The 16,670-nt window shown below is 33.6% G+C and overlaps 1 protein-coding gene across 1 annotated transcript; it reads left to right on the forward strand.

Moving 5' to 3' along the window:
- Positions 1–2,378: 2,378 nt before the first annotated feature.
- Positions 2,379–6,673, forward strand: LOC132064959 (uncharacterized). The gene is made up of 7 exons (XM_059458141.1): positions 2,379–2,534; positions 2,620–2,785; positions 3,122–3,180; positions 3,609–3,727; positions 4,084–4,318; positions 5,085–5,208; positions 6,362–6,673. The coding sequence occupies exons 1-7, from the start codon at positions 2,475–2,477 to the stop codon at positions 6,439–6,441; spliced, it is 843 nt and encodes a 280-aa protein (XP_059314124.1). The 5' UTR covers positions 2,379–2,474; the 3' UTR covers positions 6,442–6,673.
- The last annotated feature ends 9,997 nt before the right edge of the window (positions 6,674–16,670 follow it).

Genomic DNA, 16,670 nt, shown 5'->3' on the forward strand with positions numbered 1-16,670 from the left:
CTTCCACTATAGTTCACAGCATTTGGTTCAGATTTCACTTCTGCATCTCCAACTTTATTGCAATCATGAGTTAGTCAAAAATCAAAGAAGAAACCAAGAACTAGAAACAAGTTTGCTAATCCCATGCACTTCCAGAAAGGACAAAGAAGAACATATCATTCAAAATCAAACGGCAATCATCTATTATTGCTTTATTTTATCGATATCTCTTAAATGACTCTAAAATTGCCAACTCCTTATTCCCATACATGCCGCGTTTGCAGGTAGCTTTTAGAAGTTTCAATCGAGGATTCGTAACCATGGTTTATACCACAATTGAAGATATTTTAAATTCTTTCTCTTGCTAGGTGTCCTATTTTTTCTGGTAATATAATGGGATCTGCATACAGTCAAATCAAAAGCTTTATATCTAATATCCAAAATCATCCCCACAGGAAAAACAACAGGGAATATTTAGAGAAAGACACCTAATTAGACAGACGCTAGTGAAAATATAAAGAATTTAAGTTATATATCCTGATAATATAATATTTTTTATACTATCATTGTAAATCTAACATGTGCCTCCCTACCTTCCAAGGTGGGGGTAAGTCTGCGTCACTTCTACCTCTCCCCTGCCTCACGTTGTGGGATCCAACTGGGTATGTTGTTGTTGTTGCTGCATTGTAAATTTAACATGTGAAATAGATCGAATTGGTAACTTAAAAATAGTGCAATAAACTTCTACAACATGTTACATTACAATATGATACAAAAATTTATTTATATTGTCGATATACTCTACAAGATAAATTTAGATATGATGAAAAGTATAAAATGTATGATCCAAAATCTTGGTGCAAAATGCACAAAGTTCAAGAAAACGAGATGCTATAATGCTGTCCAAATGGCACTTAGAAGCACTGTTGGAATGAATTTTAGTCAAGAAGCTAACCAAAACCAGGCAACATGGTCCCTTATTGGGGCCTCTGTTTGACCTTAATCATACTTAAAGGCTGATTAAAGTTGTTGGAATGTTTAATTGTTGTTACTTGTATTCAAGTTGTGGCTCCAGGTTCAAGTTAATTGTGATAGAAATCCTAAGCATACATTATTGAATTCCTTATTGATCTGTCATGTCATGGAGAATATCTGGATAGCTGAACAAGCAACAGCTATCAAATCAGCTATAGCGGTGGCTTTAATGTTAATTATGGCTTTAATGTTAATTATCTCCGCAGCAAAGTGTTTAATTTCTATGTTTTACTTGAAAGAAAATTGTATGTACACTGCAAAATTCAAATGGGCCCTCCGCCATAACATCTAAAGAGTTGGTCCGGCATCAGTGTTAATATGCTATTAGTTAAGAATAAAATACAATAAAAGCAGGAAAAACACACGATAACATATATAGTATCCACGGATCATTTTTCGATTTCGTCTTTGAAAATTAGCTGCTATCCTAAAATTTAAAACTTCACAAGTGAAATTACATTGTCCTAGAGTTTCACTTGTGAAAAAATTGTAACTTCAGGTTACTGATTAATTTCAATTATAGTGGCTATTTGTGAATTTTATTTTGCCGAAAAATATGTTAATTACACTTAGTTGTGTCTCACTTTCATTATTAGGTCTTATATTTGCTATTAGTCTTCTTAATTTGTTTAGATGGCTCCAAATGAAGACCAAACGAATGTGAAAATTTTATTCAATGCATCCTAACTAGTTTACAATTATGTTTGATTGAATAATTCTACTTATTGGAGAAAGTTAGTGACTGGTTTTGGGACATTGAAGCGGTCCAATCTTCCCAAGGACGGGCCGATATTTACTTTTGTAGTTATAGCCTTACAGGATCAAGACCAGGCCCACCAGACTTCAGACTTGAAGAAATTAAACTATTCTCCTTCAAATGGGCTGCTCTTTAATTTTTGTCCTTCAAAATTGAACTTATACTTAGCGGAACATAAGTGGGGACATAAATTGTGGGGATATTATGATGCAATAATATAAACTTATACCTAGCGAAAAAATTGTCTGCCGGACAAAAAATTAAAGAGGGTCATTTGCACTTTATCCTGTTTTGTTTTGTTCTTTAATTCTGCCCCTGTATTGCACTGGTCTTTAATTTTTTACCTTCAAAATCGAACTTATGGCTTAAGTTATACTATCTACAAGTGCAACCGCGCCCTTAATGAATTTATGCTTTGCTAGGCATAACGTCGATTTTGAAGGAAAATATTAATGACCAGCCCAATCGAAGGCCAAAAATTAAAGACCAGTCCACAAAATAGGAACAGAAGTGGAAATGACCCTTCAGTCTTCAAAGTTGAGGACTGGCCCGTAAAAAAGTGGGCTTAAGTAAAATGGGCCTGAAACAGGCCGAGCCCAACTTCCAACCAGCACAGAGGAAAAAGAGGAAGATTCAAAAGAAGCTTGCATTTGGATTCTTGCGGCACAAGAAGTTGGGAAATTGTGAATCAGTAGGCTAAGTAATGGAGTTTTATGCTGAGGAAGGAAAGAATTTGAGCTCAGATAACTCCACTATAGTTCTGGTTTGTTTCTAGGGTTTTGCTCTCAAGTTATCTGCTGACTCTTCTTCTTTTTAATTTCTTTTCGATTCGATTTTTTGGGCTGTAGCCGGCCCTATCCGTAGGGAATGTAGGGCAACTAGCAGTGGATCTTCTAGTAGCTTCGTTGAGAGCTGAAAGAATTGGTTACCTGGACGATCCAAATGTTGTTCCTTGCGTTGGTAATGATGCCTATTGCCCTTCCCCACCCGGTGAACTCGCTCTTCCTCTTGAAGGTATCAATTAACACTTAATTTGTTTTACTCCCTCCCTTCCTCCGTCCCATATTAGTTGTCACATTTCGAATCATAAATACAGAGTGCATATTTACCACTTTACCCTTATCTCTCTACGCTAATTAATGCTATTGATTATTTTCAACAACACTTAAATGAAGGGGTAAAATGGGATAAACATAACTAATTTCATCTTTACAAGATGTTAATGGAATGGTGGTGATATTTTGTAACTTCACAAAATGAAAAGAACCTCATATAAATTGAAATAGCAAGGAGGATCATTGTTGAGATTCTAGAATGGCAAATGACGTTTCTAATTTTGGTTGTTGGCAGTATATGAGTCATCTCCTAATGCATTGGCTCTTGTTCAACAGAGGTCTCCTATTGTTAAGGTAAGCATTCCTTTTTTCAACGTTTATTAATGTGGCTTGACTAGGTTATATACGATGACGTTGTAACATCTTTTTATACCATTATTACCATCGGTGTTTAAGAGAGCTAACTGTTAATCGTAAGTGTGAAATAGTTAGTCAGAAAGATAGTATGCAAGCTACTATCCTGCATAAACTGATAAACAAATGGACTTTGGGCCTAACTCAACCCTAAAAGCTAGCTCACGGGGGGAGGATTTCCCAAGACCATATAGGGAGACCAAATTCCCTAATGCCCACCGATGTGGGACTCAACATAAGCTACACGTAAGGTGAAAATTCTTCACATTGACAGTCTATATAACTTAAACCCAACTTTTTATTGCAGTGTATCAGATTAAGCTTTTTGCTTGTATGTGGCTGTTTAGTTCTAACAGCTTACCCAACAGGGTATGATGGTTGAATTTGCTAGGAACTTGGCAAATTTTGCTGCTGCCAATGGGAAGAAACATGTTATTGTGCTCTCTAGCTTGGAGTTTGGGCGTTGGCAGAACATTGATATGTCAAGGTATCAACATATGAGCTTCCTCTTTCAACATACTTTTCTGTTTCCTTATGTGTTTCAATGATAAAACTCTATGATTCCACTTCCCACTTATCCCATGAATTGCAGAAATGTTCCTGAAAATATGGTCTTAATAAGTAAAGACTACTAAATAAGACGCTTCTTTGCTAGAAATATTACTGCAAGATTGTGTGGATGTGAAGAGTTCTTCTATTTGTCAAGACAAACATTACTAAACTGTCGTCTTTTGAAACTATTAAGTTTACTGTTACTTACTAAACCGACTTGCGTAGAGTTCTTTTATTGAACATGTTACTTGATTCTATGGTGAAATTGATCTTATGGAGATTCTCTCCCAGTGGATCGCAGATTCATTACCTTTCTAGTTCCAACTCAGATGGAACAGACAATCACTGTGAAAAACAGGGCTGGAAGAGATTGCCAGAGTATAATCCTACACAGAGAATGTGGAAGCATTTAGATGATTTAGCCAAAAATACTGCCTCTGAGGTAGAGGAATTGCCTTTTGAAGAGCTGAAAGATGAGGATTACTATGCCAGTTTGCCTTATGCTGCGTTGTTCTCTTGTTTTAAGGTTGTAATATGTTTCCTTTCACTTGTTCACCATGGATAACTTGATGCATACATACTTTTCACAGAAAAGGATTTTAGGTGTCATATGTGACTGTCATTTAATATAGAATTCTAATATATTTTCTTTATAGTTGTTTCTAAATTGTCTTTGCTTATGTTTGTAGACCCTGCTGTCTTTTCTTGCTCCTTAGAATGTTCCGCATGAGCTTGAATTTCTAAATAACAAGATTTCGGTTTCTGGGTTTGTTTAGGAATTGTGCTCTTTCGGGGGTGTGTTAAATGCTGCCGAAGCGACATGTATTATAGCATGATTAAAGTATTAATTTGTTAACTCTGATAAAGTTATATATGATTTTTCTTTTTGCATATTTTTGATGTGTCATCTGAGTATGGTGTGCTTTTCAGTTTTAGTCTAAAATTCTCGTAAAACTACTTCTCCAGCTAATGTTAGAACAGCTTGTAATTTCATGAGGAAGTGTATCAGCAAACGTGTCCCACTTTAAACTTAATTATTAAAAGATCCTTATTTGAGGATGGATTTCTCTTTCTTCACATACTGCATGCAGAAATAATTTCAAATAATTCTGGAGATATGTTAAGTTGATGAGAGCAATAAAAAACTACTGTTTTGTTCAGTTTGTAATTTTTGATATCAGTATCTCAAAACTATGCATAATATGTCTATGAACTTACATATTCACTGTAATTTTTATGTCAAGCATACACTTCTACCCTGATTGAGTTTGTGTATTAATCTATTGGTCTAGGCCAAAGGTTTGAAGGTCACTTGTCTACTGTGTTATTGCTCCGAGGGAGACAACATTCCTGATGCTTTCCATTTAGCTGATGCTGTATCAAAAGCTCTGGGGCTCAGACCTAATAGTTCTCAAGGTGAGTGGTTGTTTCCTGGTCTAGACAATCAGCTTTTTGATTGAACTTTCTTATACGATGTTCGGTTTAAAAAAAATTCGTGCTATAGCCTTCTGCTCCTAAAAATTCCTAAATACAGTCAATTAAGTCTATCCTGACAGCTAGTGCTTTAGCTGCTGAATATTGACCTAGCCTATAGGCCCTATCCGGATCTCGCTGATCCAGATCTCGCTGACAAAACTAAGTGTTGTCTAGCGTCTGCTTGATAAATTTATGTAGGTTGGATAACATGAGAGGGGACTGAGTTAATGAACTTAATTAGGTTCTCTTTAATTGTTATTATTTGCTGTTTGCGCGGGAATACATTCATTTATTTGCCTATGGTTATAATTATTACGAAATGCATAAATATGGATTGTTCGTGGATGAAGAGCTAGTGGGTGGAAATACAGTGCTGCATTTGAAAGATATTTAAATTTGGAAATGATAAAGAAATGGACCTTGGGCCTAACTCAACCCCAAAAGCTACCTCCTAAAGGGAGGATTGCCAAAGACCATACAAGGAGTCCATGTACCCATTAACCCACCGATGTGGGACTCCAACAGAAAATCTGTTTGCGCGACAGTATTTTTTTTCTAAAAATAGGAACTCTTAAGTTTTTCAAGTGCCATTTCATTTTGTTTGTTAGTTCAGTTATTCTTTTTTCCTTATTTCTTTCTAATATTTGGGGTTGCTGGCTGGCCAACTGGTCTGAAACTTGGGGAAGCAACTCTGTAGGTTTTTAAACAGCCAAATTCGTTAATTTATTTGATTTAAAGGTAGATTAACTCTTGGAAATAAACTTAAAATATGAAAGCAAGCTAACACCTGTAAATTGACCCATGAAGGTGAACTTAGAAAGAGCGAGTATTGTGTTTGTAGCTTTTACAAGATTGATGCAAAACTAATAGATATTTTTTTTAGGATTGTTGTACATATTTTTTTATGTAAATGACAAAGTAGAGAAAAGAAAAGAAAAAGTTATGTGGGGCGGGTCTATGCCCTACTGGTTAAAGTTTTTTTTGGCGTAAACCCCCCCACCCCTCCAACCCCGCATTTCCCACCCCTATCTGTACTATTTTGGAACCTAATTTTCTGAGGCACTAAATGAGCTCTTTTACTGGAGTTTTTCAGATAATGAAGTTGGAAGCTGGACTGTGCCGTTCTCGTGGAAGAGTGTGTATGGTCCTCCACCAGATATGTCTCTTTTCTAGGCCACTTTGGAGCAGTTTAAGTCTGCTGTTATATCTTTTGTGGCCTTTTGGCTATGATCACGTAAAAGTTATGTCTGCGGTTCACTTCCGGTTGTACAAGTTTAATTTGTAGTTTGAAAGTGTTCGCCATCACTATTTTAACTGAATTGAGTAGATAAGTAATTTGAACTCAGAATCATCATTTGCAACGCAGTTAAATCAGAAGATTGTTGAAATATTAAGTATTGTAAAATTTCTCGTTGAAGTTGAAACAAAGTATTTATCTATCTGTAAAATTTCTCGTTGAAGTTGAAGTTAAATCTTATCTATATTTTTCTGTATATGTCCAAGTTTTGAATCTCTCTCTCTCTCTCTCTCTCTCTCTCTCTCCCCCTCTCTCTCTCTCTCTCTCTCTCTATATATATATATATATGTATATATTAACAATTAAAATTAAAACACAAAATTTGTGACTGGAAACAAAAAAGAAGATAATTCAATTGCTTATGTAAAATAGTGCTAAGTAGTAATTATTAAATTTATCAATATATCTTATGACAAATAACAAGAGAAAGTTTCGTCATTTTCCGTAAACACTTTTCTCATATACACATAGTAAAAAAAGTATTTACGGAATATATATATATATATATATATATATATATATATATATGTGTGTGTGTGTGTATATAGATGTGTGTGTGTGTGTATATATTATGAATTAAATTTAAAGATTAAATCAAATAATATTTAAAAAGATTTAATTTTTTTACTTTAATTTCACGAAATATCGTTAATTTGAGTGTATTATATGAAAATTAGATGATACTTAACATTTTATTATGATACAATGTCCTCAAACAAACGACATCGAATTTAACATAGATTAGTGTTTTTTAATATATATCCGCTCGCGCGGGTACTGATACTAGGCTCGTATTTAGATTGTATAATAATTAAAATCTTGGCCCTCTAGTCCCAAAAAAAAAAACCAATGACCTCTTCACTCCATATTGCAACTTTTATCCTTAAAAATCAATTCTTGTATATAGTATTTTCACGTTAAACAGATGTTCATTTCACAAAAGCTTTGAGAGAATTTCACCTCATCTTCGATTGATTTGGAAGACATTCCACATATCCAAAGAGCTAGGGGTGTCAAATAGGCGGATTAAAATGAATTGAGTTAAAAAATGAGTGTCATTTACCATTTCACTATAGACAAATGTTATTTCACAAAAGCTTTGAGGGCATTTCACCTCCATCTTCGATTGATCTGTAAAACGTTCCGCATATTCAAACAAACTTATCTAATTTATAAAGTGAATTATTGATATTGATCTGTGAAACGTTTTGCACGTTTAAATGAAGGTAAAATTTCTCAAATGACTACCTTATTGTGAAACTACCTCATTTTATTTGTAAATCTACTTTTAATATTACTTAAATTTTAGCTAAAAATCGATTTGATTTGTGTATGTTTTCGCATGTATTTCTTGCCACAAATACATGAGCATGGGTAAAAAAAGGAATGTTTTCCTATTTTAAAGTTGTATACGGTAATGGTATTAAATGAGAAATTAAGATATTTTTTACCTTCTTTTCCGCAAAATCTCCTGTAATATTCTCTTTCCTTACACGTTTCTCTTCTTCCATGCATTCTTCAACATTCAAACGTAAAAATTCAAATTTCAAATTGAATCTTCAACACCTCTGAAAATACATTGACAAAACAAACACGATCAATCAACAGCCAATGTATTTGACGTTTTCAATATTGATTTCGTTTTTTATTTACCGATGTATTTGATAGCATAACTAATGTATTTGACGTTTCCAATCAAACTCCATGTATTTTATATTAAATATCATGTATTTGTGTGAGTAACAATTGCATCACCTATGTATTTAGTGGTAATGTATTTAAAGTTTTCAATATTGATTTCGTTTTTATTTACCCATGTATTTGATAGCATAACTAATGTATTTGAAGTTTCCAATCAAACCCCATGTATTTTAAATTAAATTTCATGTATTTGTGTGAGTAACAACTTGCATCACCCATGTATTTGATGGGATTAATTTGAACAAAACACATAAATATATAGAAACTTACCATGTATTTGCGTCACCCGTGTATTTAAAACTAGATGGAGCGATGGAATTAATTTGAACAAAATACACAAATATATAGAAAAACTTACAAAAATACACCACCAACCACAACAATTGGTAGTTATATCATAGAACATACACAAATACATATATTTTTTTGTATTACTCAAAACCCTAAAAAAACTTTCTCTCTCCCCTTATATAGTGTGCGCCGCCATAACCACCACCATGAAGCAAAAACAATCACTTCCACCAAGTTGATTTTGTGGAAGAATAATAACACAAATAGCGAAAATTTCACGAAACAAAGGAGATGGGATAGAACGTGAGTACTTTAAGCTTTCTTTTCCTTTTTTTTTTTTTAAAAAAAAAAGAAAGTACGACGAATCTTCTTGATTGGTGAGAATGGAAGTCAAATTTTTGCGAAGGGTGAAGAGAGAAAGAAGGATCATAAAAGGTAAGTTATGAAAAAGGAGAGAGAGAATGGTAATGTATATTAAGTGATTAATATTGTTACCATTAAAAGGGGATATGGGATTGGGGGTGCTAATTTTTTTAGGTGTATTTGTGAAATGGTAATTCAAAAATTCTTTATGTAGCTATAATAGTTAAATTAGAAAAGTATTTAGTTATTATTAGTAATTAAAATAAAAGGTAGTTATTATCACTAATTATGTATTAGAAGTAGCTATAACGCGTAAAAATTCCAAATAATAATGTAATCTTATTGTAAGTATGTTAATGTACATGAATTGTTAGGAATCCAAAAAAAAAAAAGGATCCGGTTCATATCTTTTATTTTTACGAAGCTAAAACTAAGTATTTCGAAGTGTAACAATATGTGTATGTTATATTGAAATATGTTTTCTCTTTTACACGTTCCAATAACTTTTCGAAGTTTTCATCAATAACTTTCCGAAGATCCGATATTCATTCTTTTTATTCTGAATCTAAACTATGTATTTCTTTTTAAAGTAATTCAATATCTAAACCATGTATTTACGAACAATGTAATTCAATAGTAGCTCAACTATGTATTTTTATAATATCTAAACTATGTATTTATGCACTTGTCTAAACTATGTATTTATAAACTATGTATTTATGAACAATGTAAATTTGAACTAGCTCAACTATGTATTTTTTATAATATCCAAACTATGTATTTATACTGCACCCCTAAACTATGTATTTACGAACAATGTAAACTGAACTAGCTCAACTATGTATTTTTATAATATCCTCTTTTGTATTTATGCGATGTCTAAACTATGTATTTATAAACTTTGTATTTACGAACTATCTAAACTATGTATTTGTCAACTATTTTTCATGCTAATCTATGTATCTTTGAGAGTGTAATTCAATATGTGTATATGTTATATTTTAATTATGAGTGAGTAATTCTAATTTGTATAAATTATTTAAATTTGAACGTGAATCTTATCTTAGTGGCATACATATTACAGGTTTTATGTTGAGACAGTGATTCAAGGATTTTTTTTTTATAAAATGACCAATATTTCATCGTTGATTAGACACTCTGGTATTTGGAACGACAAGAATAAATACGTCAATTACAAAATCGATGCTGTGACTTTCAAGGAGTATTCGACGTATGAGGAATTGTTACAAACAGTTGCAACACAATTGAATTTGGACACGAAAATGAAAAACATAAGCATAAAATACATGGTTGAAAGTGATTATATTCCAATGGAAATTCACAATGACATGGGTGTTAGGGTGTATGTGGAAGCGAAGAAGAGAACAAAGCATTACCAATGTACCCATTATGTATCATTACAATGATAAAATCATGGAGATATGTATATCGGATGAAAGTTGTGTTGAAGGTGATTATTTGCAAATCGGATACACGAATCAAACAGTTGGTTCCCACTGATTTTGCATCATCAAGTTGTGGAAAGGTCGATTTATTATTCGAAAACAACAAGGGTATGGTTATTGATGACAAGAACCAAAAGTAGTTGCCGTCGATCAAGTATACAAGGATAAAGATACATTAAAATACGTGATGGTGAACTATGCAATTACGAATAGGTTCAACTATCGGACGAAAGGAGCAATGCAATAAGGTACTAAATGTGCATTTGTTTATGTCTTTGCAGCGTATCGTGTGTTATTATGTATTTGAACCGTGACAAGGTATGTTTGTTAGTTTGTACAGTGGAAGTATTTCTCGGCATGTGTATGTTTATTATAAAGTAGAATCAATGCGATTTGTATGTATTTGTATTCATAAATAATGTATTTGGTAATTAAGGGTTTGCATTTGATTAACTTATTTACATATGGTAAAGTTACTCATATGCATGTCCTTTGTATTAATAAAACAAGCATAAATACACTGCTGATGTATTTTACATGAATGTGTTTTTTTATTATTATTTCTTTTATTTTTTTGTTGTAGCTACACTCTTGTGTGCGTATCAGTAGAGTGTGATTGGAAATTCAGGCGTCAAGTGTCGGTAAGTCGGGAATGTTTAGAGTTAGGGAGTTTCAAGACAAACATACATGTCCATTGAAGGAAAAGGTTTATTCCCGATGCCAAGCTACAAGTCGGTTGATAAGTGGGATTGTCAAACCAAAAATATCAAATCATAAGAGGAAATATACGCCTAAAGACATTGCGGAGGACGTCAAAAATGAATTCGGAATGGATGTGTCGTACATGGTTGCTTAGCGGGCCAAAGAAAGGGCGATGAACGATTTAATGGGGCGAGCGTCCGATTCTTATAAAAGACTACACGGATATCTATACATTTTGGATAAGACTTACCCGGGTTCACATATCAGAATGCGTAAAACACGCGAAAATGAATTTCTGTATGTTTTTATAGCACTATATGCATTTATCAAAGGCTTTGATTATTGTCGGCCAATTGTGGTGGTTGATGGAAGCCACTTAAAAACACCATACAATGGAATATTTGTCTCGGCAAAAGCACATTAGATGGTGCGGTATGTCAAAAAATACATATTAATTATTTATTATGTCAATGTATATTTTATATATTTTGACAAATACAAAATGTATTATATTTTTTTCTTCTTAACTTCCGTATCTCCAGGCACACATACTTCCCTTAGCATATGGTGTGATTGATTAGAATGACGGATCATGGACGTGGTTTTTGAGCGTTTCGAGAGAATCGTATGGAATCGGAGAAGAATATGTGTATCGTATCGAGATAGGCATGAAAGTATAAATAAAATTTTGTTTGTAGAATTTATCCGGAAGTTGCACATTATGCATGTATTTGGCATCGTAGGGTAATGTATGTAAGAAATACAAGAAGAGCCATGATGTCTTTGAGTCTTTTTTATTCCATGGCAAAGAAGCATACACGCAGGATGATTTCGATGAGTTGATGGGAAAGGTTCAAAAGGTAGATATGCGTGTGGTGGAGTATTTGGAAGCGGTTTGGTAGAGACAAGTGGGCTAGATTGTATGCATCACATAGCCGAGGGTGGACAATGACTTCTAACATAGCGAGTGCATTAACAGACATCTTCTTCTGCGGCTAGAGAGCGCCTATATATGACTTTCTCGAAGAAGTTAGAAGGATGTTTGGGAGATGGAATTACAATAACGAGAAATGGAACATACACGTTCACTACACTCGGTAAAAAGTTTCAGGAGATGCTATCGATCAACGAGTATCTATCTCTACGAATGACGGTACGTTTCATTTTAATGCGTGTAATAATTTATTTGACAAACTTGTACTTGTACTAATCTGGTGTTTCCGCATTTATACATTTGTGTATTTGGTATCCATGAACGATTAGTGTTAATGTAAATTACGATGAATCTTTGAAAATTGATATGTATTTGTTTAATGATTTTTTCATTTATTTTAAAATTCGATTGTTCCAATAACAAATACATGTAATATTTATTTTTGGTGAGTAGAACCGTCAAGTCAACGGAATTAGTGTACACGGTACACAAGATGGAGGACGACGATTCATTCTTGATTTGAGTAGCAAAACTTGCGGTTGTCGTATGTTTCAACTAGATGAAATCCCACGCCGCGTGCATGAGGTCATTAAAAAGAAAAATCTGGTTGTTGAGGATTATTGCTCGATTTGTTCAAACCGGTGACCGTGTTGAAGACATATGATATACGGTGGATCCTCTGCAGAAGCGAGCGTGAATGGAACATTCCCAACCACATCTTGGAGGATGTTGTTTTGCCCCCGAATCTGAGGACCGCTGGTAGGCCAAAGAAGAGCGTGATAAGCCTTTAAGTGAATTGTTGTTTGGAAAGGGCGAGACATGCTTGCGGCACTTGTGGACAACTTGGGCACGACAGACGTTCATGTAGTTTTGAGCCTCGAGAAGTGAATTTTCCTTGTGTTCCTATCAATTTAACTTTTTTACCGAAGATAGATTGGTTATTTAGGTATTTGAACACTTGTGTCAAAAACTTCCATTGACACTTTGTTGTAGTACTATATAAATTTTTGCAATGAAATGAATGTCCCATTCAAAATGATCTTAATTGAATTTTTTTTTCACGATACGTATGGTGTTTTTTTCAATATCAAAAAATAATGCGTAATTGGTAAACTAACATACATATTATATCTTTTAAAAATGATAAAGTTGTTTTATTTTGGAATTTTGTTGGATTGGAGGATCGTAGTTGTCTTGGTAATGTCAACTTAAAATTATCTATTTATTGGCCTTCGAAAATTGTTTAAACTATAATAGAACATACATGGTTTTTGTGTTCTGGGTGTCCGAAATTACACGGTAACGCTCATGTATTTTTAAACACAAAAAAAGGCAACCCATGTTCCGGTATGAAAAATGGTGTTGTCTATTCAACCTCGTATCTTTTTGGGTGTATTTGATATGTGCTGGCCATATCAAATACGCAAGATGTGTTTATTAACCTAAAACATATCTAAAACATACATATTTTGTGAACCTGGTGAATAAATGTATTTGTGGATTCATGGTGTCGCATTTTACTGTATTTTTTCAAAACTTCAGATTTATTTGACAATATATGGAACTAAGTACTTCAAACATATGGAACATAAAAACCACTGAGATTACTTTGGTTAAATGATAATTATCCAACATAAGTCAAAATACATCTAAAAAACATCAGATTGTTTTAAATGAAAAAAAGGACAAAAAACATGGAATGCACGAATAGTATTTATCAAACATCAATTGCATCTACGGTGTCATAATCGATTGGTGGCACATTCGGTCTTGGTGGAACTTCATTATCCTCTCTGCATTGTCGACAACCTTGCCTTGGCGTAGTCAAGAGTGCACCGTATCTCAATACATTTTGCATGTGTGCATCAATGACATACGGAATCCTTTCACCCGATGTCAAATACTCGGCTTATCTGTGCCGCCACAAAAACACCACAGTCCCTAAAAAAAAATAAAAAAATAAGAACTTTTATTAGAAAATATATGTTTCAAGTTCTAAACAAGGTATCTCAAGTTCAAACAACTCATGTATTTTAGAAGAATAATAAATTGATATGATATATCATGTATTTGATACTCTATGATATTTTAAAAAATGTATGTCTATAACTTACGTGCTACCCGCAGTTCTTTGCGGCGAGTTATCAACATAGACAACTTCAAGGATATCGTCTGTCCCACTTATCCATATGTTTTGGGTCTTTCACCAAATCTATGCTTTTTGATTTACATAGAATCCGACGGATGTAGAAATGTGGCAACGATGTAGCAAGCTTTTTTATTTCATTCACGACAAGCTGCGTTGTGCCGGGTGATTGATACGAGTTGTAAACATACGAGACGCTTTGTACATTTTTTTTTTTTAAAAAGAAGAAGAAGAATTCAGCGGTAAAATAATGAATGAAAAACTAATGATAAAATATTTAATTCATCATTAAAAATACCTGTCCTTGAATGAAAGGAGTACCAATAACCAATGATTTTCTTCTTGTATATTCACGGTATTAGCACGTTGTCAACGGTATGCCACGGGACATTGGCAATAAACTGTGGCCCTTAACATACTCAATCAATACTTGCTCTTGATTTGCCACATTTGTCGTGTTTCAACATTGCGATATGCATACGGTGGACCACATCAATTCTCTGCTTGAATAGGCGATCGAACGGTGAATCGAAATTGTTCCTTTTGTCATACTTTCCTTTCTTCCGAAAGTAATAGAAAATGACGTCAATGTCTTTAGTTATGTTAAAAAATACATAAATTAGATCACAGTCAAATACGTAAAACAGCATTGTAGTAGCAAAAATGTAAATTTCAGAACCTCTCTGTATTTTATAAAAACATAGCAGAAGGAATGTCCTGAAAATACTTCAGTTTCTTGTGTATTTGTAAAAATACACAACGAAAAAATACACAAAGTGCATGTGTAAAACAACTAGTTGATAGGCATATCGTTCTTTGATAAAAAATCACCTCGTCATTCCAAAGTCGACCGTCCATCGATAACGGGTAAAACCGAGTTCTTATCATTGACGATTGTGATGCCAAAATTGAATTTGACTCCATTGTCAAAACCTGCCATTTTTTTGTAATGGTCTTCGTAGTTCTTTACGCGCAACAAAAAAACCAAAATACCTCAACTTATTCACAAAAATCATGCGGAATCACTATATGTAAAACTATGAGAAAAACACATACTTGCTATCGTGTCTCACATGGCACCGTTTCGAAGCCAAGTACGGTATTCATTCACCATCCGTACATCAAGTGGACCGGTAATGGGATCTATGTGGAATGGATATTTTTTGTCAAACCCATGTACATGATTCTTTCCCGAACTACTACACCGTGTATTTGGTCTTTAAACATTAACGATTAACGTATTAAAAAAACAAACTAGTAAATTAAAAAGAAGATATATACCAAAATCATGTCACAAACGGTGAAGACTTGTATTCTTGGGGCGTGTAGCTCGTGTGGTGATGGATGTAACATGATTTCTTCCACAGGGTTTGGCTTGGTAAATACTCGTGAGGCAACAACCAACTTTTGAGACAACGAGCTGCGCGTTAAAAGCTATGCACGGGGTTCCTCTAAGACATTGGTAGTGTTTTCCTCGGTTTTTACACTTTGAACTTGTTCGTTAGTCATTTACGATTAACTATATTTGCTAGCACATGTGCGATCATCTACTCAAAAAAAAAAAAAAAAAAAACATTATTCAATCAATTGTATGATACATTTTAAAACGAAACAATGGGTGAATCAGACTTCGTTGTTATCGAACCTCAGAATTATTTGAATCATCAGAACATTTTTTCTCTTCCATAGTATGTTTCCCCGCACGTTCAACCGAAGTCTTCGGTTCTCCTGAAAGATCACCTCCTTCTGCAATCTCTTCGGTTGAAGCTTCCATCGTATCGACGCTCTCATTGCCAATATCAAATTGAATATCCGGTCTGATGCCCTTTTCCTTAAAAAAAAAAAAAAAAGAGGCCAAAAGTCTATAAAAAAACATGAATTTAATATATAAAGAACTATATAAAATACATTAATACATGAGAAAGTATTTGTTGATGATGTCCAAAATCGGTAAACAAATACATAAAAAAAACGATGAACCGTCATCAAACAAACAAAGCGATTTCAAACAAATACATGACACTACTCTTTTGTCATATTAATATCAAATACATAATATTTTGAATGCAAGTATCTCCCAAATTTTCTGAATTATATTTTTTTAAAAATAAGATATACAAAATGAGTAAAAAAAAATACCTCTGTTGGATCCTTTGGACGTTCAACGAAGAAGTCTTGTTCTCTGAATGATCACCTCCTTCCATGATCTCTTTGGTTGAAGCTTTATTTGTATCGCTATCATTGCCAATACCGACTTGAATATCCGGTGCAAGACCCTTCTCCTTATAAAAAACACAGGCCAAAAGTATATAAAATATATGAATCTAATAGATTAAAAACTATATTAAATACATAAATACATAGAATGTATTTGTTAATGATGTCCAAATGCAGTAAACAAATACATAATGAAAACAGTGAACAGTCATGCTGTCAAACAAAACGGTACATAAAAAAAATACATGACACTACTGTTTTTCATATCAATAACAAATACATAAA

The sequence above is a fragment of the Lycium ferocissimum genome, chromosome 7, assembly GCF_029784015.1.
Source record: "Lycium ferocissimum isolate CSIRO_LF1 chromosome 7, AGI_CSIRO_Lferr_CH_V1, whole genome shotgun sequence".
Classification (NCBI taxonomy): Eukaryota; Viridiplantae; Streptophyta; class Magnoliopsida; order Solanales; family Solanaceae; genus Lycium; species Lycium ferocissimum.